The sequence below is a fragment of the Cyprinus carpio genome, chromosome A3, assembly GCF_018340385.1.
Source record: "Cyprinus carpio isolate SPL01 chromosome A3, ASM1834038v1, whole genome shotgun sequence".
In the NCBI taxonomy this organism is placed as follows: domain Eukaryota; kingdom Metazoa; phylum Chordata; class Actinopteri; order Cypriniformes; family Cyprinidae; genus Cyprinus; species Cyprinus carpio.
The window spans coordinates 31173888-31196528 of NC_056574.1; the positions used below are offsets into that span (position 1 = coordinate 31173888).

A 22641-nucleotide genomic window follows, 5' to 3' on the forward strand; every position below is an offset into this window, starting at 1 on the left:
TTTACAATATATTCAAATAGAAAACAGTTAAAATAGACCAATTTTATTGTAAATAGTAATAAGATTTCACAATATTATTGTTTTTATTTATTTTCGATCAAATAAATACAGCCGTAGTGAGATTCTTTCAAAAATATTTGTAAAAATCTTGCCAACTCCAAACTTTTGAATGCTGGTTTATATAATTATAAACTATAAATATATTTTACTGAAGGTTTTTTTTTTTTTTTCATATATTTGTGATTGTTATTATTATTAGAATTTTTTTTTTTGATTCACTGCATTTTTGCATGACCAAAACAACAACGAAAAGAAAATTAAATATTAAAGTATTAAATTTGAAGTATTAAATTTGTACTGATATTTTTTACATTTATGTGTGACATTTTAAACTGTAATTTGATACTTTGAATGATTTTAATTTTTATCATATGTAATTTTATGTAAATCTTTTGGCAATAAAACAGGACAGTTGGGAGACTGTTATTGCAACAAGAAAATTAGTTTTTAATAATTAGTACTTAATATTGTTTTATACAAAAGCAGGTAATAGAACATCATTAATCTAAAGTGTAGCTGAATTTATGAAAAAAAAAACCCTGCAAACAGCCGTTTACATTTACATTAAGACTTTATTCAGTTTGAACAATGTAATTATAATTAATATGTTATTTTTGATGCCAAAAAGTGCAAGATCAGCTGAAACAATATCTGGATGAGCTAAAACAAGGCGAAAAGCTGAAATCAGTATGCAGTGTTCAATATTTTCTACATTCAAAATCATCCAGAGACATCAAAATAAACGCAATTTAATCAAATGTCATTTTCTGACAGACATAAAAATATACCAAATCTGATTTTGCGGGAACACCTCGCTTTCTTCATAACATCTTAAAAATTATTCTTTTTGATTTACAAAATAAAACATTGCACATTAAGACAAACATCTGGAAATAAAACTATAATTTAACCACATGGCATTGGTTCATGGCCTGGATCTTCCCAAAAGCTGAAAATGTCAAAAATAAAACTTACGTAACCTTATGTAAATAAAATTTTGCCTACAACACAGAACTAGTACATTTGTATTTTCTATAAATGCAAATCAATGGCATAAATGTATTCTTCAACGATGAAAACATTCTAAATAATATTTGTTTTTTGTTTGATCTATTGCCTGTAGCAGTGGTTTAAAAACATGGTTTTACAGGTTAACAATCCTGTGTATTGCTCAATGAAGATAACACGCTGCCTTAAAGAAAAAACATGAAAATAAACAGCTCAATGATTGTGCTTTTGTTATACATGGAGTTTCTGCATGTGCCTCATGTCCTGCTGTTGTTAGTGAAGTGATGAGCAGATACAAAAGTAGTGGTGATGACCAGCGCAAAGATAAGCCTTCAGTTCTTCGGGACTCTAAAGCGGTCCTTCTCCTTACGGATGTTTCTCATGGCTTCAATCGGGTCACTGGTCCCAGCATGCTCTTGTACTGACTTCTCTCTGAATTGAAACACAAATACATGAGGGGTGGGGGGCAATATTTATTTTATATAAGTGTGTGTGTGTGTGTGTGTGTATATGTGTATATATATATATATATATATATAAAAATACATACATATACAAACACACACATATATAAAATAACATGTATGAAAAACATAATTCATCATAATTCTTACATCTTTAAACAGAATATGTATACGTGTGTGTATGTGTGTGTATATATATATATATATATATATATATATATATATATATATATATATATATATATATATATATATATATATATAAAATATATACATACATATATACATGTATATATACACACACACTATATATATATATATATATATATATATATATATATATATATATTTAGAATTATATATTTTTTCATGCATTTTAATAAAAAGTTTTTCACCTTTCTATTTGTTTTATCTTTGTGTGTATGTTTTTTTTTTATCTTCAACCAACATATTTTTATTTTTTTTTATTGAAAAACATGGACCATAACAATAACATTTCCAAAAAAAAAAACAAAAAAAACATTCTCTATATATTTTAACTATCTTCCCACCCCCACCCACAGCATCCAAAAAAAAAAAAAACAGTTACACAGGAACAGAAGTTATTATACAAAGGCTAAGACAGACATGTCCACATATTTTCAAATAAGCACATCATATATACACATATCAATCAGTGGAGTGAGAGGTATCTAATATTGCCTGTATTGATATTTGGTTATTTTCCAGAAAATGTATAAAAGGATCCCATATTTTATGGTAATCTCGTAGTTTGCCCTTTATACTGGTTATTCTTTCCAATGCAATACAATGTGACAGACCTTTTAACCAATGATCAATAGATGGACCTTCTATGTTCTTCCAGTAAAATGCTACTAAACGTCTTGCAATAACGAGACAAATGTCAATCATTTTAGTGTGATAACCTGATAATGAAAGACTTACAGGAATTAAACCCAAAGCACAAATTTCAGGGGTCGTTGGAATTAGTTTTGAAATAATTGAAGAAATTAGTGCTGTCACTTTTTGCCAGAATGTCTTGATCACCTCACATTCCCAGATACAGTGGAAGAATTTTCCCTTATGTTTTTGGCATTTAAAACAGATATCTGGGATTTCCGGATTAAACCTGTTTAACTTTTCAGGGGTGACATACGCACGCATTACCCAGTTGTATTGGATCAGCATAAATCTAGTGTTAATTGACAAATTCTGGGCTTTAACACATATCTGGCTCCATTCTGAATCTGGAAGGTCATATTGCAAATCTATACCCCAAGCAATTCTCTTGGAATCAGATGATTCCTTAGAACTGTTTACAAATTTTCAATAAAACAGTGAAATTTGGTTTGTACTAAGTTCCTCATAAAACAACCAACATATTTTTTAATAGTAATATTCAATGTTAACCCATAAGTAAAATATGGTGCAAGAAGGTTTATATGATGTATAGATACATACCTCACTCTCATGAAGGGGTTAAATGTGAACTCATCAGCCACTGTAGAGGGAATGGTTGGCTCTCCGTTATCGTATTTTTCCTAATCAGTGTAAGACAAGGTTATTCAAAAACTTGTGCTATGATCATTTTTGCAGCTAAAGTGAATACGAGTTAAAGAAGAGTTAGACACCTTTGCCCAAGCTAACTTTTTCTGGATGACCTCGTTATTTGGTTCAACATGCCGAGCAAACTTCAGATTATTGATGGTGTACTCATGACCACAGTACACACGCTGAAACAAAAGAAAAACTGTAACTTAAGAACATGACTTTAGATGACATAAAACATCTATTTCAGTAACCATGAAGATAGCATAGCATCCAATAGCATTTATTCCTTTAATAATAAATGATCAGTCAGTAATATTTTATAGGACAAAGGCAGAGATTTCAGTTTAGATGGTGGAAGTGTTACCGTCTCTGGAGGAAGACGGCCTAAAACCTCGATCAGGGCTTTATACATCTCATCAGCGGTACCCTCAAAAAACTTCCCACAGCCGGCCACGAATAGAGTATCGCCTGATTATAACGTGAACATAACAAAAAACAACTGATTGTTTATACAGTCATACAGAAATTAATACTTTTATACATTAAGGGCGCATTAAACTGATCAAAAGTGACAGTAAAGACATTTCTAATGTTACAAAATACTTCTATTTCAAAGACATGCTGTTCTAAACTTTCTATCAATCAAAGAATCCTGGGGGGAAAAAATATCATGGTTTCCACAAAAATATGAAGCAGCGCTTCATCGTTGATAATAATCAGAAATGTTTTTGGAGCAGAAAAATCATATTAGAATGATTTCAGAAGGATCATGTGACACTGAAGACTGGAGTAATGATGCTGAAAATACAGCTTTGATCACAGGAATAAATTACATCTTACAATATATTCAAATAGAACACAGTCGTTTTAAATTGTAATAATATTTCACAATATTTCTGTTTTTACTGTATTTTTTATCATTTAAATGCAGCCTTGATGAGTAGAAGAGACTTTTACAAAAACATAAAAAATGCAATCAATGCATCCTTATTGTATTAAAGTATTAATTTCCTAATTTTCATTAAAAAAAAAAAAAATTTAAACTTTACCTACTCCAACCTTTTGATTTGTAGTGTATGTAAAATATGTCTTACCTGTAAACACAGCTGGTGGTTCAGTGCTGTTTTCTTTTGTTACAAAATAGCAGATGTGTCCGCTGGTGTGGCACGGCGTGAACAAACACTTTACATTCAGAGAGCCCACCTGGAATAATAAAAACAATAATAATAACAACATTGACAAACCCTACAATCTTAAATATGTCCAGCAGTTTAAAATGGATGAATCTGATTGGCTAAGCTGCACTCAAATCCAATCTATGCACACATGTGATTATACAACACCATTCAGAAGATTTTTAATGTTTTATAAAGAAGTATCTTATGTTTAACAAAGCTACATTTATTTGATCAAAAAACACAGAAATAACAAAAATATTGTGAAAACTTATTAAAATTTAAAATGACTGATTTCTATTGTAATATATTTCTATTGTAATCTATTCCCGTGATGATAAAGCTGAATTTTCAGCATCATTACTCCAGTCTTCAGTGTCACATGATCCTTCAGAAATCATATTAATATTTTTTTCGAAGATTCTTTGATGAATAGAAAGTTTAAAAACAGAATTCATTTGAAATAGAAGTATTTTGTAACATTATATATGTCTTTATGGTCACTTTAAATCAGTTTAATCCTTTCTGGAAAAAAAATATATAAAGTGGTGCTTTAAAGTTTGTGAAACCTTCAGAATTTTCTACATTTCTGCAGAAGTATGACCCAAAACATCATCAAGTCCTGAAAGCTGATAAAGAGAATCCAATCAAACCAATGAGACAAAATATTTTCTTTGTCATTTAATCATCCAGTAATACAGATCTGTGAAACACAATCATTTTCCTGAATAAATAAATGACAAAGTATATATTTTTGTTTCCTTTGTTTGATTGGGATCCTCTTTGTCTACTTTCAGAACGTGTGTGAAAATCTGATGATCTTTTGGGTTTTATAATATATATATATATACAGTACAGGTCAAAAGTTTGGAAACATTACTATTTTTAATGTTTTTGAAAGAAGTTTCTTCTGCTCATCAAGCCTGCATTTATTTGATCAGAAATACAGAAAAAACAGTAATATTGTGATATATTATTACAATTTAAAATAATTGTTTTTAAATTTATTATACTTTAAATTATCATTTATTTCTGTGATGCAAAGCTGAATTTTTAGGATCGTCACATGATCCTTTAGAAATCATTCTAATATGATGATTCATTATCAAAGTTGGAAACAGTTCTGCTGCTTAATATTTTTTCAGAACATGTGATACTTTTATGAATAAAAAGTAAAAAAAAAAAAAAAAAAAAAAAATCGATCTATTTATGTTTTTAAAATATAAATATTTGTAATAATAATATACACTACTGGTCAGTAATTTGGGGGTCAGTAATTTTTTTTTCTTTCTTTTTAAATAAAATCAATACTTTTATTCAGCAAGGATGTGTTAAATTGATAAAAAAAGTGATAGTAAAGAAAATATATTATTAGAATATATATTATTAGAATTTATTTTTATTTTGAATAAATGCAGTTCTTTTTAACCTTTTATTCATCAAATATATTAGACAGCAGAACTGTTTCCAACACTCATAATAAATCAGAATATTAGAATGATTTCTAAATGATCATGTGATAGACTGGATGTTACATGTGACACTGAAGGCTGGAGTAATGATGCTGAAAATTCAGCTTTGCATCACAGGAATAAATTATTTTTTTTAAAGTATATTCAAAAAGAAAACTATTATTTTAAGTTGTAATAATATATCACAATATTACAATTTTTTCTGTATTTTTGATCAAATAAATGCAGGCTTGATGAGCAGAAGAGACTTCTTTCAAAAACATTAAAAATAGTAATGTTTCCGAACTTTTGACCTGTACTGGTGATATATATATATATATATTTTATATATATATATATATATAAAAATACATATAAACATACAGAAATATAGAAAATTCAGAAGGGTTCCCAAGCAGCACTGTATTATGTAAATCAGACTTACTTTGAAAGTGTTGTAGTGCGTGACTTTCTGAGTTAAAGCTCCCACTCTGTCATCTCCTCCATAAACTGTCAGTCCTGGCATGAGCTTTACCAGTTTCTCATTACCTCCTGCATGATCCCTGGAAGTTATAAAACATCAAATCTTTTTTCCCCACTCAGATAGGCCACACACAAACACACACACACATATATATATAAATATATTCCAAGTCTGACTCACCAGTGATGGTGAGTTGTCAGGACAGTTTTGAGCTTCACTCCATGCTTTTTGACCGCATCTACAACCTGAAACAGATGACAATTAATGAATCCACGGTATACAGTCTGTGATGTGTGATGCGCACGGTGAAGTATTGTTACTTTCTGAGGCTCTACTGGATCGACTATAGCTGCTTCCTTCGTGTCTTCATCGATGAGGAGGTACATGTAGTTGTCGGTGAGAGCAGGCAGCAGTTCTACCTTCATGTCTGTCTGTTCCACCAGAGACGGTTTCCTAAGAGCCGAGTGAAACAAACCAGTGGGAACTAAAAAACACAGAGATTCACGATCCGTAAATATCCCAGCGTGAGTAGCAGATTTACATAATTTTAGATTGCATGAAAAACATACCACGGTTACCATAATTTCCACCAACATACTTCAGTCACTACCATTTTTTGTTACTGTGCATCAAATGTTCTCTGTTTTTCTAGCTGGTAAATGCTGGGTATTTATGGTGGGTTAAGTCTACCTTGTTTCAATATTTTGGCAACTGGTTCAGCTCGTTATGCATGCTCCAAAAGTGGTTCACCAGTTGAACTATTTTAGTCTGGTGTGGCCAGAGATAAACGCAATGGCAAATGACAATTACAATAACTAACAATTAGTCTAGTACATGTAGTATTTTGGTGGAAACTATTAACATGTTATGTTTTTGTAAAGTTCTGATCTATACTATCGATAATAAATTTGAGATGCAGAACAAGCAGAAAGCGTAGAGTGTTTACGATCACGTCCCTCCTAATGCACGACATGTACAGTAAAATATTACACGATCAGTGTTAATGCTCGCTGACGTATGTCAACAGCTAGGATGATGTAACTCTACTGCGTACGAGGAACTACTCTTATTCTGAATCATGATCAAAACACTGACTCCAGAGGTTCTGTGACAGCGCTGACATGTGGTCACATATCCAGACATAAGCGCTTCTGAAACCTGGTCCTGCGCGAGTCGAGACGCTCGTGAAAACATACCGAGTTTATGCGAGACGGCTCCGAGAACACCGAGAGTGCGTGCACTCAGCGCCAGCGACCTGAACCACATATCAGGACTTCAGCTGGCTCACATCGGGAGGAAGCAGAAAGTCTGGTTTAGAGTGCGAATCAGCCCACTTTTTAACTTTGACCCCTGGTTTAACCAATCCTAAACGGAGGAGTGTCGCGCAGAGACCTATACTTGATCCGCGCTGTACTTGACGTTAATGACGTTAATGACGAGTTCTACTATGACGAAGGCTTGACGATTTTTACATTTTTTTTTAATTATTATTAATATTTTTTTATTCCAGAATATCATCAATACATTGAAGTACAAGTTAACTACAGTAAGCGGTACAACAATTACAAAAATAAAAATTAGAACAAAAGACAAACATAAAATATTTGCACATATTTTGTGATGGATGTCACAAATATATCACAGATACATATTGAGGAAATTCATTTAAAAAAATATTATTAATATTCATAACTCACATATATGATATACATTTCTCTTTTACATTTCTACTGTTTTTAGCTTGTTTGTTTGTTTTTTCTAAAAAAAAAGAAAAAGAAAAAGAAAAGGTTTTTATTGATGGCCTTGCAACTGGAGTCCTGAAACAAATAAATAAAAAACATATGCCAAGGAAAAGAGCCAGTGGATGGCCAAACAATACATAGCAATTAAAATTCAGAAGAGAGAGAGAGAATAATAAATAATAAATAATAATAATAATAATAATACAAATTTGACGACAACAACAACAAAAACAGATACATTTAAATAAATAAATATATAAATAAATAAAAAAATTAAAAATTAAACAGATCACATAACAATAAACATAATCTTTCCTACAAAACAAAAAAATTATACAAAAACACCAAAAAGTGAGCGTACATTTAAAGTTTTAGTTGCCTTTTTGTTACAGGAGGCAGACAAGGATTTAATATAGATCTTACTATGTTCTGTAAAGTGAGAAAAATGGGAGGTGACTTTCATAATCTTGCATTTGTGAATAAAATATTTTTACAAGCAAAATAATTAGGTTGCAACGAAAGTAAACATTTTCATATTGCTCCACAAAAGTGAAAAATCTTTTATCATTAACGAGGGCCAACTAGTGGCGTCAGCGAAACGTAATTAATATTCAATAAGGCAGCCTTCGCCATAGGGCGGATTTTAAGAACGTTAGCGAGAACTAATTAATATTCATAAGCTAAGCCTTCTCCGCGGTAGGAATCTTAATTTCGCTGTCGGGTCAGTAGTTGGGGTGACCGGCTTCAAAATAAATGATGTCTTTTTAACTTAATTCCACACAAGCGTATCAGTTTCTTGTTCGACTAGTTTATACTATGTAACTTGCATGAATCGCACTGTAGGCTACTAACGGGTCTGACCGCCCTTCGTTGTTGTCCAGCGACCAAAGGTCATTTATTTCCGGTTACAGGTCTCGCTGTTTGGTGTTGAACTCCAAAATGAGCGCAAGGAATATTGCCCGCTTTTGGGAATGGGGAAGGAAAATTATATGCGTCGGGAGAAACTATGCAGATCACGCCATCGAGCTCAAAAACGCAATTCCCAGCGAACCCGTGCTTTTCCTGAAGCCCCCGTCTGCCTACGTCAGGGAAGGGTCTCCTATCCTGCTTCCCTTCTACACCAGCAGCCTCCACCATGAGGTTGAGCTGGGGGTGGTGATTGGGAAAGGAGGAACTGCTATTCCTCAGTCTTCAGCCATGGAGCATGTGGCTGGATATGTGTTGTGCCTTGACATGACAGCTCGGGACGTTCAGGACGAATGCAAGTCTAAAGGTCTTCCATGGACCCTGGCCAAAGCTTTCAACACCTCATGCCCCATCAGTGACTTCATTCCCAAGGAGAAGATCCCAGACCCAGGGAGCATCAATCTGTGGTTGAAAGTAAACGATATTGTCAAACAGAATGGAAGCACGTCCCAGATGATCTTTTCCATCCCGTATCTCATAAACTACATCAGCGAGATCATCTCTTTGGAAGAAGGTGATCTCATTCTCACTGGGACTCCTAAAGGAGTGTCAAGTGTCCAGGAACAAGATGAACTTCAAGCTGGGATTGATGGCATTGTGACCATGACGTTTAAAGTTGATCGGAAAAGTTGATCTCAACTAGAATTAAAGACACAACCGTTGTGATTGTTGATAATGCAAAGACAATGAAGGACAACGACACAATGATTTTAGAATCACTAGAATAGGAAACATTGTATAATGTTTTATCTTTTCTAAATAAAAATGTGCATCTGACTACATATTTTGAGGCCATTCTATTTCTGCTAAATTATTTGCTTTTGCACTTTCAACTGCGGGTCATGGAAGTTAAAATGTGTAGAATTAACTTTTTATCATGTATAAATGCACTTTAAGCAGAGCAGCTTTGTTTTTACACATCTCAGATGGTAACAGAGTGACTAGATTGTTGTCATAATGGTATACCAGTTACAAGAGGCACCAGGAAAACAGCAGCTCAGCCTCACATTATGTGTCAAATATTACTCCTGGATAATGACACTGTCCATAGTTTAATCTTGAGGACGTAAGTCTAACATATAACAATAGGCAAAATGAGTTAATTAGTTATTAGCCATTTGTAACTGTTACATCAGAAAAATCTGATGTGGTTAAAATGCTTATAGCTTGTTTTTTCCTTAAATAATAAAAAATTAAACCCCATTTAACAGTTAACCCCCACGAACAGAAACATTTCTAATGCAATCCTGGCATAGGTTGCTTTTATTACTGACCTCTACAAAGAGCATGAATGTACTTTATAGGTTTAAAGTAACACCACACAAACAATGTATTCATTAATCCCATTTAAAAGAAGATGTTCATGGAGCATTTTAGACTTTGAGCTTTACACTCTTGGGTTTCCATTAATATGTAACAGCAGAAAAATCCAGCAGTTTACATGCAGATGAGTAACGATGCTGCAAATTCAGCTTTGCATCGCAGGAATAAATTACATTTTAAAATCTATTACAATAGAGGAAAGTTATTTTAAATTGTAATAATACTAAATATTACTGTTTTTACTGTAGTTTTGATGAAAACATAATAATAGATTTCTTTCAAAAACATGAAAACATCTTACTGACCCCAGACTTTTGAACAGTAGTGTATATTGTGCATATTTTAAAAGAACTGAATAGTTGTGCATTTATTGATTGGTAGTAGCAGTTATTGGGAGTAAGCTTCTTCATGTTTCCCGTGAGGCTGTACACATCATCGCTCTGAATGTTCCTCTGTGGGCTTTTCATCAGAGCCTTTCATTCACCATCCACACAGGAAACACGTCAGATCTTCTCCATACACTCTTCCTGAAACCTCCTCACATGCTTATCCACCCAGCATCTGGCTCTACTGCTGTTCATTCTTGACTGTGAAAGAAAGCAAGAGGGTTGTGCAACATGCCAACTGTATGTATTAATACTGCACATAGATAGAAGGAGAAATCAATCGCTTACTTTATGAAATATAGCACAGATCACGTTTGCATGCCATTAGTGTAGAAATTCAGATAATTCTGAATTTTAATATTAATTTTATATGAAAATGTAATGTACTTGTATTGTTTGTTGTGTATACCTTTAGGAACGAACTTCATAGAGCTGCTGAATATTCAGAAGCGCGAGAGGCCGTGTTTGGGTCCGTCATTCACAAACTCATGGCCAAGACCATTTCCACACTTACCACATTTAACCTGTATAGGATGATACAGAATTCATCGTTCACATTCTCCACTTGCTCACCCATGGATGGGTGCCGTCAGAATGAGTCCAAACTGTTGCTAAACGCTATTTCACCAAATCTGTTCTGGTGAGGAAACAAACTCATCTACGTCTTGGATGGCATGAGGGTGAGTAAATGATCAGCAAGTTTTCGTTTTGGGATGAACTATTCCTTTAAGCACTTTAAATTCTCAAAATCATCTCACCTTGTAAGCGCCCCGTCTCTCCTCGTGTTTAGAAACACTGTTTTCATGAATGGTTTCTGTGAAGGCTGGCCAGGGTGATGAATGCTCATATTTGGACCTGCTGGAGAACAGCTCATGTCCACATTTGGCACAAACATACACGCCTGCAGGAGAAACACACTGTACGTCTCAGACAGAATCCCACTGCTCATATATAATAAGTCTGGATCTACTTTTAAACAGTTACTAATTTGCCAAAAATTCATTCAACTACTCTCTCTTGACAAATTAAAGTAAAAACTGTTGACGAATAAGATTAAACTGATCATTGAGAAGTAAAGAGATGAAGAAAAGCAACTCCAATTACCATTAACTTTCATTTTTTAATGATGCTTTGTCAATAAAATCGTGTCACAAAGTATTTTTACAATCTGAAGCAAAGGCTGAAAAAGATCATTCTTCTCTTAGCAACAATGTGATAACTTTAAAACAAGACTTACGCATAGTTTTACTACTTAAAATACACAAGTTAGCTACATAATACATGATATTACACAGGTCTCCTCGCATGTTATACAGTAGCCTACATCAAGGTCAACTTACCAGTCTCAAAGTGATCTTTATAAAACTCCCCTCCAGAGAACGAGCAGAAAGACATGTCTACACCGACTGTGATGAAGTTCAGACGGACGGCTGAAACTATCTGATTCAAAAACTATCTGGTGCTTTATAAACTCAGTTTGGATCGGAGTTATGAGAGAAGCGTGTCTGCACCGCCACGTGACCACACAATCACTGTACTGTACAAGCCTGTCAAACAAGTTATTTTTTAGACGTAGTATCACAAATGAGCAAAGATATTATAGCAAAATAATAGTTTCTCAACCATAAGAACCAACCATACAATAAACATTAGCTAAAGTACCGACTGTACATATTTTACTCAATAAAACCACACATACATGTCCAGTCTGTGATTACATATAAATTACATAACCTTATAAAGAAAATGAAGAACTTTTTAAGAGGATGAGAATTTGTTGAGATTTATGAAGAGTAGGGAATGCAGATTTAACGGGAAGCCTTGAAATTATCTATTTGTTTATTAATCACTTAAAAATTTATTATGATTATTATTATTATTTTACATATTGTATTTGCATCTGTTTTAGTTTTTAATTTTTGGAATAAAAATGCACACGTGATCCACTAACGTTACGTGTGTGCAACGACGACGTCTATTTGTAGAAATAATAATTGCATCTATAACCTTTCACCTTTAACCTGGCGATTTGCAAACGAAACGAGGAGATAAGATAGTCAGTTTAATACAGGTTAATTGCAGATTTGATTTATCAAAATGGTAGAAATTCAATAAAGTAAAAGTCATTTCCACTCCGTTTCTTTGTCGCTGCTCGGTGACCTTTCTCGCCATGTTGCGTGAAGCGCGCATGCGCTGTGTGGATTGCAGCTTGAGGTCGATTAAAAGGATTTTTTACATTTCCCTTCCAATTAATGGTCGAAAATGCCGAAAGATCACGATAAAGATGTGTATCCAGAGCCTCCCAGTCGGACCCCAGTGGAGGATAGACAATCGTCTCTGCCGAATCCAGCTTTAATACTGTCCAAGCTCTTCTACTACTCGGTGGATTTGCCAGTGTTCTGAAATATTCGGTGTCTGAGATTTTCGGTGACGCTGGGCGGAGCTTACATGAATATTCATGTGTTTCTGTTTCGCGTTAAAGCGACTCTGATAATATTAGTACGTTTTCATCGGATCACAAAAACTGTTCAACAAGGTAGGTTAATTACGTTTCAGCTTCTAACGAAGATAAGCAAATGTTGAATATAATTGTTCGTTTGTGCACAAAATGTTATTGTTTGCTGTTTTAAATGTTTACTCAACGATTACAGCCACTGATGCCAGAAGCAGCCTATCGTTAGAATACGCTACAAGTAAATGGGCCAGTAGCTGTTAAATATTTTCTCATATTCCTCTGTTTTGCTATTAAAAGTATGTCATTTGAAGTTGTGTAGCATATGGTGGCACAAACTTGCTCACTGTATTGTAAGACTGTAAGGTGAGAAATGAAGAACGATATAAAGACTCTTATGTAGTAACAACTATTTAACTTTTTTTTTTTCCCTAAAAAAAGGTGTCACATGGAAGTGCATGACAGCCTACAGTTCATGTGGAGAAGCTGTTTGTTTGGAATTAATATATCTGTTACAAATCAGCAGAGTTTGATACTTCTGCCTGTTATTTTTTTCCTATAGCTTACAGAAGCTCTTCTAATGGGGAGACTTATATTTTTGTCAAGTTATATATGAGGCCACTATTGCACACATACATGAAGACATGCGTAAACGTTCTCAGAATTAACTTTTGCTTTTTTATCTGATGCAGGGGATGGTGGATGTGTACTTTATCAGTGTAATAGTTAAAAAACTTGTATAGCCTACTATTTGATACAAATGTTGTATTATTTAACCAGTTTTAAAGTTTTACTACATTTGTTCCTGAAATCCACACTTTTGGAATCAAGATAATCAAAGGTAATCAAACCAAAGCACAACCTAATAAAACATGTTTCATGGATAAAGAGTTTTGTAAAAAAGATCATGTTGGTGGATATTCCACTAATATTAAAAACATGTGGGTCATTCTTGAATGGCTTATTCTGCAGTGGTATAAACAATATGATCCCATTGATTTGGAAGCATGTTTATATTCTCCCAACATTTAGACTGATTTCATTGAGTTTGTTCATGGTGCATAAATTTCTGTTTGCCATTTCTTGTTCATATAGGAATTTACTTTAATAATGTATTTAATAATTTACTTACAACAGAAATCATATAACATTTGCTTATGTTGATCAGTAGGCCTATCCCTGAACACATATACAAGTTGTTACATCCTCGTGTAGCTTTCACCTGTTTTTTTTTTTTTTTCAAAACATGACCATGTATTTTATATTTATACAGGTGTGTAGTAAATGTCATTTATGTAATGCCTTCACCACATCGGTTAATAAAACTTTTAACACCGAATCAGTTGAAGTCTTTATTCAGCAAAAGCAATCTACTTTTATCTTTGAAATGAAAATATACAAATTACTGTATGTTTTGATATAGCCACTTTCTATTAAACTACAAAACATTTTAATTGTTATAAGTTTGTAGAAATAAGCAAAAAATTGTTAAAAGCACTGCAAGGTTGTGGATTTCAAAACTTGACCAATACACATTTGAGTCAAAATGATTTTCAAGTGCACCACAATGTGTATATGATTAAAAACAATAATAAATTGTATAAAGACATTTGTACATTTTTGTTTAACTATATAGTGCATATATAGTGCATTTTATCTACTAAATGTATATTTTTTTTAGACAAATAAATAAATAAATACAGAGATTAAGAATGTTTATATTCCAGTTCATGTGTGCATTAAAAAAAAAAAATCATCTTTTGCTTTGTAATTAAAAACATTTTTTTGAATGATTGAGCAAACGATTAGGAATGACACAGAATAATCATCATACATTTTATTATGGCACAACAGATACATTTTGGAACAGTTATTAAACGACACATTTTAAGGACTCTTAATATTATAAAAATGCTTAATTGTTGTAGGCTCATTTGGAGCATAGCCTACCTCAGGTAAATCATTACGACAATCACAATCTTTAAATTATTTTGCATATTAACAATAGTAATAAAAACAACAATACACTAAGCATAATGTCATTCTACGCTAAAAACATACCTTTTTTAAAATCGTTTATGTTTCAGTGACAACGTACTAATATTTTCAGAGACGCTTTAACGCGAAACAGGAAACTCATGAATATTCATGTAAGCTCCGCCCAGCGTCACCGAAAATCTCAGACACCGAATATTTCAGAACACCGGTGACTGCATTCAGAGGTGAAGCGACTCCACACTAGCGCATCTGACACTGTTTACACCTCCCGTTTGATCTAGAGTAGCCTTTGACGTGTGAAAGGTAAATTATGGACATGCATTTGTGTTTTTAACCCTCGTATTAGGGTACGTAATTTAACACTTTACAGTCCCTGAACCTAAGAGTCAGTATCTCATCTAAGAGTCTTGAGTCCATGTTGTTTAATACAAACACAAACGTTTAAAACTTACATTTATGTTATATTATGTTGCATCAATTTTTATAAGTTATGAGTATTGGAAATATTTGTTAAACTATGTTTTTTGTGATTTTTCCTTATTGGTTGGTTGTTGTTGTTTTGTGTAAGAGCAATGCATTTTAGTTTAGTATCATTTATTGTAATTTCAGAAATGAAGAAATAGTTCACCCAAAAATCTGCTGAAAATTTCCTCACCCTCATGCCACCCAAGATGTAGATGAGTTTGTTTCTTCATGGGAGCTGATTTGGAGAAATGTAGCATTACATCACTTGCTCATCAATGGATCCTCTGCAGTGAATGGGTGCCGTCAGAATGAGTCCAAACAGATGATGAAAACATTACAATAATATCTTATGAAGTGAAAAGCTGTGTGTTTGTAAGAAACAAATCCATCGAGGCATTCTAACTTTAAACCATAATTTCTAGCGAGTCCATAATTCATAATTCAGTGTTTCTTCTAGTGAAAAAGTTCATCCACAATTGTTCTTTCACATCAAAAATCAACCAACAGATTTATTTATAACTGTTTTGCACAGTTTTTTTTCTTATAAACAGTGCTTGATCTGTGCAGATGAGTTTAAGTATTTCACTGGAGAAGGCAATATTATGGACAGAGGACTTTATTTTAGGCGGTTTTAAGTTTAAAAAGTCTTAATGATTGATTTTTTTCTAACAAATATGCAGCTTTTCACTTCACAAGGTATTAACTGATGGACTGGAGTTGTGTGGGTTACTTGTGTATTATTGTGATGTTTTTATGAGCTGTCTGGACTCTCATTCTGACGGCACCCATTCACTGCAGAGGATCCACTGGTGAGGAACTGATGTAATGCTACATATATACAAATCTGTTCCCATGAAGAAACACACTCATCTACATCTTGGATGGCATGAGGCTGAGTAAATTGTAATTTTTTATGACTAAAACAAATGATAACTAAAATCTACTTGTCTTGTAATTCATGATCCTTATTTAATTGCCCTGCTTTCTGATCTACCAGACATTGTTGAAGGCATCCAGAGCGGGAAGAAGTCTCACTACTACCATCAGAAGTTTCGCCGTGTTCCTGAGCTGACTCAGTGCCAGGAAGGAGATTATGTGTGCTATTATGAGGCCGAGATGCAGTGGAGGAGAGACTAGTATGTTGCTTCCAAAAGCCTTGTAGTACTATATCATTAAGCACTGCATTTCATAATAAAGTTTTGTGCACACCATCACCATTTTATTTTTGATTTTGTGTGCAGTAAGGTGGATCAGGAGATTGTGAAGGTGATCCAGGAGCGTCTTCGGGCCTGCCAGCAGCGTGAGGGTCCCAGTTACAGACAGAACTGTTATAAAGAGTTGCAGCAGTTTGAGCAGGTTTCCAAGGCCTTTCAGTCACGCTGTGAGTATCATGTCTGGTAGAAGTCTTTTTATGTGCAGGGACAAGTGCAGTTATAGATGTTTAAAATGCATTATTTACAGAAATAATTTTCTGGCTGCTACCATCTTTAATTCTTCTAGATGGGGATCTTGGCGCGTACGCCAGCGCACGGAAGTGCTTGATGAAACAGAAGGAGAGAATGATGGCAGAGCAACAACAGGCATAAACCTACAAACCTCTCCTTTGGCTTTTCTGTGTCAATCTCTCATCTGTGTATCTAAGTGTAAAATAAAGTTTATTGGTAAGCGACTTCTCAGTAGCTGTTGTTCTTTAATAAAATCCCATCAGTTTTAAACTAAAGTTTTTGTGCTTCAATTTAATGGCAGTTGTGTTTTTGGTTATGGACATTTCCAACATTTTAAAAACCAGTAATAGTTTATTTCATGTATGTGCTGGCATACTGTTATGCTTACGCAACTTAGAAAGTAGATAGTACAGCATTCCTGGTGAATTAAATTACACTAAACCGCTATGATGCAAAATGTGTTATAAACACCTATTAGTGTAGTTAATGAATTTACTTGGTTTTAATGGTCTTGATATTTTTGTAAAAAGGCTGTGCTTTGCAGCATTAGTCAGTATGGGTGCTTGAAACCCCTCCAGCCATAGTCACAATAAAGCAAATCTCTTAACTTAAGTGTTTTTAAACCACCTAAATAAAAATCTGAGAAATATGCCCACTTTGTTGGGACAGTTTTGGGTATGCAACTCAAAAACATCAATCCACAAACAATTTGCTTTTAAACACTGAACTCAATCAACAGAGCACAGACAGTAAAATTTTTCTGGACTTTTATTTCAATCTGTTGTACAAAATTTATGAGGCTGCCTGAAGAGCTCCCTGAGTCCTCTGAACGGAGACCCTGGTGTGAGTCTTGGCCAGATGATCAGTGAATTCCTGAAACAGGACAGACACTTTAGTTTCAAGAAAGCAATGATGCATTTGTGAAAAGGAGCAACGTGTGAAATACACATTACCTGGTAAGGAGACTTGGTAAACACGGTCTCCTTCCAGAGATCTGGGGTCAGGTAGCTGTAGGTCTTTGAGATCGCGTCGAAGGTGGCCTTGGCTGCAATGAGAAGACAGCAGTTTTTATAACTGAAATACTACAACATGGACAGCTGCAACCCAAAACACTGGCATTCAAATCAAAGGCCCTTACCAAAGTTGCCCAGAGTGGCGGTGCAGCCCCTGGCCGAGGTGTAGCAGTCGTCGATACCGGCCATCATCAGCAGTTTCTTGGGCACGGGAGCGGACACAATGCCAGTACCGCGGGGAGCGGGAATGAGACGCACCAGGACCGAACCACAGCGACCGGTCACCTGAGCGAACACATGTTCAGCCATTAAAAACCTTTCCAAACAAAGTCAAACTGTGCACAAAACCTCGTCTGAAGACTCACTTTGCATGGCACGGTGTGTGGTTTTCCGATCTTGTTACCCCAGTACCCTCTTCTGACGGGAATGATGGACAGCTTGGCCAGGATGATGGCACCTCGGATAGCGGTCGCTACCTCTTTGGAGCACTTCACTCCCAGACCAACATGTCCATTGTAGTCACCGATAGCAACAAAGGCCTAGAAGAATGAGAAACTGAGCGATTAGGGACTTGTAAAGAGAACGGATGAGGATTCTGACTAGCACCTAACACTCAGAAAGCAGGACGTCACCTTAAACCTGGTGCGCTGACCAGCCCTGGTCTGTTTCTGGACAGGCATGATCTTCAGGACCTCGTCTTTCAGCGCAGAACCCAGGAAGAAGTCAATGATCTCAGACTCCTACAGGAAAGATAAACAGCGGGTTTCACAACAGGTAAAGCATTTGGCGCTTTTTGTAACTTTTAAATCACAATGAAACCGAAGTAGAGACAAGTTGCTTTTCTTTTGTATCGCGACATACATCAAGAGCTTAAAAGATTATCAAAAATGTTCTATGCACCGGTACATTGAATTTTAGACTGGATCCAGGTATGATACTGAACATTACAATGTTTTGTTGTTTTTCAAATGAAACATGCACAGATTAAATCGTCACTTTAAGATCCGTAACATGCATTCAGTACACATTCAAATAAAGCGGATGAATTTCATGCTAACTTTCGTACCTTGATGGGCAGAGAATACAAGTAGATCTCCTCCAGAGTCTTGATCTTCATGTCCTTCACCAGACGACCGAGTTTGGTCACGGGCACCCACTATACGAACAGAAATACTGTCTATTAGCAAATGGAGACTATACATCTCATCAACTGTTTCTGACAGCTACTTGCAGGGCAATTAGAGAGAAAGAGCCAACGTTACAGCACACACTGAATGTGAGGATGTATAAAACATTACACAATGCCAGTTCATAACACACAGAGTCACAGTAGAGCCGGGTTTAGGAGGCGCTTTACCTCCTTGTCCTCGGACTTGCCTCCCCGGGCCCCGCGGCCTCTTCCCCGGCCCCTGCCGCGACCACGACCGCGTCCCCGGCCGCCAGTGCCGAAACCCCCGCGGAAACCTCCTCTACCACCGGCGTCGTCCGCCATTTGCTGCAAAACACGAAAACATCTCCGCGAATTAATAAACAAGACATCAGACACGTCTAGAAAAGCCTGATTAAAACCTACTTCTTATCTATTGTTATTACTACCCAACATTGACATTTTAGCCTCATTAGCGCGAATACTGTGTAATTAACATGAATCACATCATACGAGCATGGATTCAGTGAATAACCTGCTCGAAAATAACTTGTCTGCATAATCCATACGACTCATTTTGCGCTCACATTGTAACTAAACCGTAGTCTTGTGTTTTCTGTTAAAATGTCGCGTTTTTATTTAGCGATTGCGGAGATTTAGACAGATACTGCTCAAAACTGAGAGACTTACGTGATGTGTATTCAGGAAGAAGAAGGCCGCACGAGAGTTCGAGGAGTATTTATTCCAGGGCAAGTATCGCGATATTTTGTCACAGCCGCGATATCGACTGCCTCTAGCGGGAGTCGAGAGATCTATCTGTTCTAGGAAATCTATCCATGATTAAAATATATATATATAACATAACCGAGTATGACATAACGAAATAGATAGTTGCGTTAAAATCATTTATTAAAGAAGTAAATTACAGAGAAGGAAAAAATAAAAAGAGAGGACATGAATGTTCTGATTTGATTAATGTCTGTTTGCTTGTGAGTAGGTAGACCAGGACCTGCAATGATTACTTGGAGAGACTATCAGAAAGCTGTAAAAAGTAATGCAACACTGGTGAATGCCCTAAACAAGGAACACAACAAACATGTTCGAGAAAACCGGGACTATATTAAAACAATTGGAGAAATACTACTACTTACAGCCACACAAAACATTGCACAAAGAGGACACGAGGAGTCTGCAGAGTCAGATAATAAAGGGAACTTCACGGCAATCTTAGAAACAATAGCTAAGCATGACAAAACTGTGCAAAAAAGGCTGACTTCCATTCATAATGCAAAATGTACCAGCAAAGGGATTCAGAATGAGGTTCTGAGTTGTTCGGCAGACATGGTTCGAACACAAATTATAGAAGAAGTGAAAGACAGTGAGGTCTATAGCATGATGGCAGATGAAACAAAAGATGTAAAAAAGGAGCAGATATCTCTAGTACTCCGGTACTATTTCAGTGGACTGAATGAGAGCTTTCTCCACTTTGAATCGGCTGATCGACTAGATGCAGCAGGGCTTACTGACAAAACCATACACATAAAGAAAGTCATGGCATGCATTAAAGAACAAGCAAAGCATGCCTTTTACATCCACTGCAATGCACACTGTCTGAATTTAGTTTTAGTGGATACAGTCAAAGCTATCCCTGAGGTAGGAGAGTTCTTCTCCTTACTAGAAAGACTGTATGTCTTCACATCTGGGTCATATGTGCATCAAAAATGGCTTAGCGAGATGTACCCAGGTGCACCGGCTAGAGAGCTTCAGAGGCTAAGTGACACTCACTGGGCATGTCGATATATGGCTCTATACTATTATGGATAGATTGCCTGCCATTAAGCGAGTCCTGCAAGACATATAGTCCAAGAACACAGTGGTGACAGATCTGTTGAGACTAGAGGTCTGCTTGCACAGATAGATTTACAGGTCATTGTGTGTCTTGTTACCCTCCATAAAGTGTTTGAGAAGCAAAATTTCTATCAGATATGCTACAGTCTTCTTCACTTGACCTGTCAAAGGCTGTTGATTTAGTTGAAGCCTTAGTTCAGACTTTGCATGACTACAGGGATGAGTCATTTTTTGATGACCTATGGAGTGAAGTGTTGAACACAGCTGAGCAATGTGATACTGCAATACAGCCCCCTGCAAAACGACCAAAAAAGCTAAGCTCTCAACTTAATGCACACTGTGTACTCAGTGGGTCAGAGGTCAGATTCAGAACGAGAAAAAGATAGTTTTCGTACAACCCTTTTCTACCCTGTTTTAGATCAGATGCTCAATGAGCTTAACAGAAGGTTTTCTAGCAAAAACTGTGAAATAATGCATGGCATCAGAACTCTAAACCCTACAAGTGATGTGTTTCTCAAAGAAAAGTCCCTGTTTCCATTTGCCAGAATGTATGAATCAAATATTGAGGACTTGGGGTATGAACTGCATAAGTTCAGAAGAATTTTAGAAAGGAAAATACAGAGTGGCATGGAGAAACCCTCTTGTGTGATAGAGCTGGCATTATTCATTGAACCTTATAAAGAAGTTTTCTTTGAGCTTTTTTAACCATGCAAGATAGCTGTTTCAATCCCTGTTAGTACTGCTTCTTGTGAGTTTTTCAGGTCCACAATGTCAGATGATAGATTAAGCAATTTAGGTGTTCTAAGTATTGAGTCAAGGAGGGCAAAGGCCTTAAATCTAGATGAATCTGCTGATCTTTTTGCAAAAAAAAAAAAAAAAAACCCCACAAAAATCGTATAATAGAGTTAATGTGACTGATACAGAATATGTAATGCAAATGTAAAAACATAAAAAAAAATCAATTAAATATTATAAACATTATAAACATCCTAATTAACCATTTAATGCCTACAGTGCAGAAAATGATATGACAACAATAAGGTCTAAATGTAACTGGCCCCTCTGACAGTACAACTGGCCCCAGCTTGGATCCCCCTGTTGAAATAGTCTAGAACTGCCACTGGACCAGGTACTTGCATGCACAACAAGTCTAATCTGTGATATTTGCTTCGCACATGCGTATTAGAACCATCTAAAATCGAAGTAGACTAGAATAACATGCGCTTCTCCAGTCCGAAGATAACAGCGAAAGTTTTTTTTCCAAGGTTTTTCACTTCACCACATCCCTTACACATTAAATAGCTTGTCATCCTTACATGACTGTTACAGGTAACTTACATTTTCGTAAACCTTAATCTATGCTCTAAAAACTGACATATTTCATGACTTTGTGTTATGCAAGGTCATCGTAAAATCTAGAGAAATGTTCGAGGTGGTCAGCGGGGTATGTTTATTAGGTTTTTGTTTGCATTTTTTATTATTGCTGTTTGCAATTGTTCAATGTTTTTTTTACTGCTACTCAACTTTTCAACTGTTACTATAAAATGATGAACTAATATTAAAAATTGTATTGCTGTTTGCCATTACTGTACAATGTTTTACAAATTAACTACTTTTAACTAAACAAAAAATCAAATAAAATACTGAATGGAAATAAAAACTG

General features: G+C 35.2%; 5 protein-coding genes across 7 annotated transcripts; 2 read left to right on the forward strand and 3 right to left on the reverse strand.

Moving 5' to 3' along the window:
* Nucleotides 1–612: 612 nt before the first annotated feature.
* On the reverse strand, nt 613–7544 carry LOC109055902 (hydroxyacylglutathione hydrolase, mitochondrial). Of its 2 annotated transcripts, none has more exons than XM_042729971.1 (9): nt 7390–7544; nt 6514–6677; nt 6374–6438; nt 6155–6272; nt 4178–4286; nt 3448–3551; nt 3164–3265; nt 2994–3073; nt 613–1500 (listed from the first exon to the last, which is right to left on the reverse strand). In XM_042729971.1, the coding sequence occupies exons 1-9, from the start codon at nt 7457–7459 to the stop codon at nt 1401–1403; spliced, it is 912 nt and encodes a 303-aa protein (XP_042585905.1). In that variant the 5' UTR covers nt 7460–7544; the 3' UTR covers nt 613–1400. The 2 variants fall into 2 exon arrangements, with proteins under 2 accessions (XP_042585905.1, XP_042585915.1); XM_042729981.1 differs by having other exon boundaries at nt 6514–6646; nt 7390–7521.
* Nucleotides 7545–8607: 1063 nt separating this feature from the next.
* fahd1 (fumarylacetoacetate hydrolase domain containing 1) lies at nt 8608–9683 on the forward strand. Its single transcript, XM_042730001.1, has one exon. It carries the CDS (start codon nt 8875–8877, stop codon nt 9532–9534), a length of 660 nt encoding a protein of 219 aa, XP_042585935.1. The 5' UTR covers nt 8608–8874; the 3' UTR covers nt 9535–9683.
* A 455-nt stretch (nt 9684–10138) lies between these two features.
* Nucleotides 10139–12337, reverse strand: msrb1a (methionine sulfoxide reductase B1a). The gene is made up of 4 exons (XM_019078379.2): nt 11951–12337; nt 11369–11511; nt 11020–11134; nt 10139–10811 (listed from the first exon to the last, which is right to left on the reverse strand). The coding sequence occupies exons 1-4, from the start codon at nt 12003–12005 to the stop codon at nt 10792–10794; spliced, it is 333 nt and encodes a 110-aa protein (XP_018933924.1). The 5' UTR covers nt 12006–12337; the 3' UTR covers nt 10139–10791.
* A 437-nt stretch (nt 12338–12774) lies between these two features.
* Nucleotides 12775–17194, forward strand: ndufb10 (NADH:ubiquinone oxidoreductase subunit B10). Of its 2 annotated transcripts, none has more exons than XM_042730019.1 (5): nt 12775–13001; nt 15266–15284; nt 16523–16661; nt 16767–16906; nt 17026–17194. In XM_042730019.1, the coding sequence occupies exons 1-5, from the start codon at nt 12873–12875 to the stop codon at nt 17109–17111; spliced, it is 513 nt and encodes a 170-aa protein (XP_042585953.1). In that variant the 5' UTR covers nt 12775–12872; the 3' UTR covers nt 17112–17194. The 2 variants fall into 2 exon arrangements, with proteins under 2 accessions (XP_042585953.1, XP_042585947.1); XM_042730013.1 differs by having other exon boundaries at nt 12783–13004; nt 15269–15284.
* A 526-nt stretch (nt 17195–17720) lies between these two features.
* Nucleotides 17721–19932, reverse strand: rps2 (ribosomal protein S2). Its single transcript, XM_042729994.1, has 8 exons — nt 19821–19932; nt 19341–19478; nt 19050–19139; nt 18616–18723; nt 18349–18522; nt 18109–18268; nt 17924–18015; nt 17721–17843 (listed from the first exon to the last, which is right to left on the reverse strand). Exons 2-8 carry the CDS (start codon nt 19473–19475, stop codon nt 17763–17765), a joined length of 840 nt encoding a protein of 279 aa, XP_042585928.1. The 5' UTR covers nt 19476–19478; nt 19821–19932; the 3' UTR covers nt 17721–17762.
* Nucleotides 19933–22641: the final 2709 nt, after the last annotated feature.

Bases quoted from the DNA above. Each gene is read 5' to 3' on its own strand.
- LOC109055902 (XM_042729971.1), bottom strand. From the start codon at position 7,459: ATGTGGTTCAGGTCGCTGGCGCTGAGTGCACGCACTCTCGGTGTTCTC. The intron at 6,439-6,513 runs GTAACAATACTT...CATCTGTTTCAG, and splicing joins ATCCAGTAGAGCCTCAGAAA to GTTGTAGATGCGGTCAAAAA. The intron at 4,287-6,154 runs GTAAGTCTGATT...TTATTATTCCAG, and splicing joins CGCACTACAACACTTTCAAA to GTGGGCTCTCTGAATGTAAA.
- fahd1 (XM_042730001.1), top strand. From the start codon at position 8,875: ATGAGCGCAAGGAATATTGCCCGCTTTTGGGAATGGGGAAGGAAAATT.
- ndufb10 (XM_042730019.1), top strand. From the start codon at position 12,873: ATGCCGAAAGATCACGATAAAGATGTGTATCCAGAGCCTCCCAGTCGG. The intron at 16,662-16,766 runs GTATGTTGCTTC...TTTTGTGTGCAG, and splicing joins ATGCAGTGGAGGAGAGACTA to TAAGGTGGATCAGGAGATTG. The intron at 16,907-17,025 runs GTGAGTATCATG...TAATTCTTCTAG, and splicing joins CAAGGCCTTTCAGTCACGCT to ATGGGGATCTTGGCGCGTAC.
- rps2 (XM_042729994.1), bottom strand. From the start codon at position 19,475: ATGGCGGACGACGCCGGTGGTAGAGGAGGTTTCCGCGGGGGTTTCGGC. The intron at 19,140-19,340 runs GTAAAGCGCCTC...CTGTTCGTATAG, and splicing joins GCAAGTCCGAGGACAAGGAG to TGGGTGCCCGTGACCAAACT. The intron at 18,269-18,348 runs GTGAGTCTTCAG...GTGTTCGCTCAG, and splicing joins CACACACCGTGCCATGCAAA to GTGACCGGTCGCTGTGGTTC.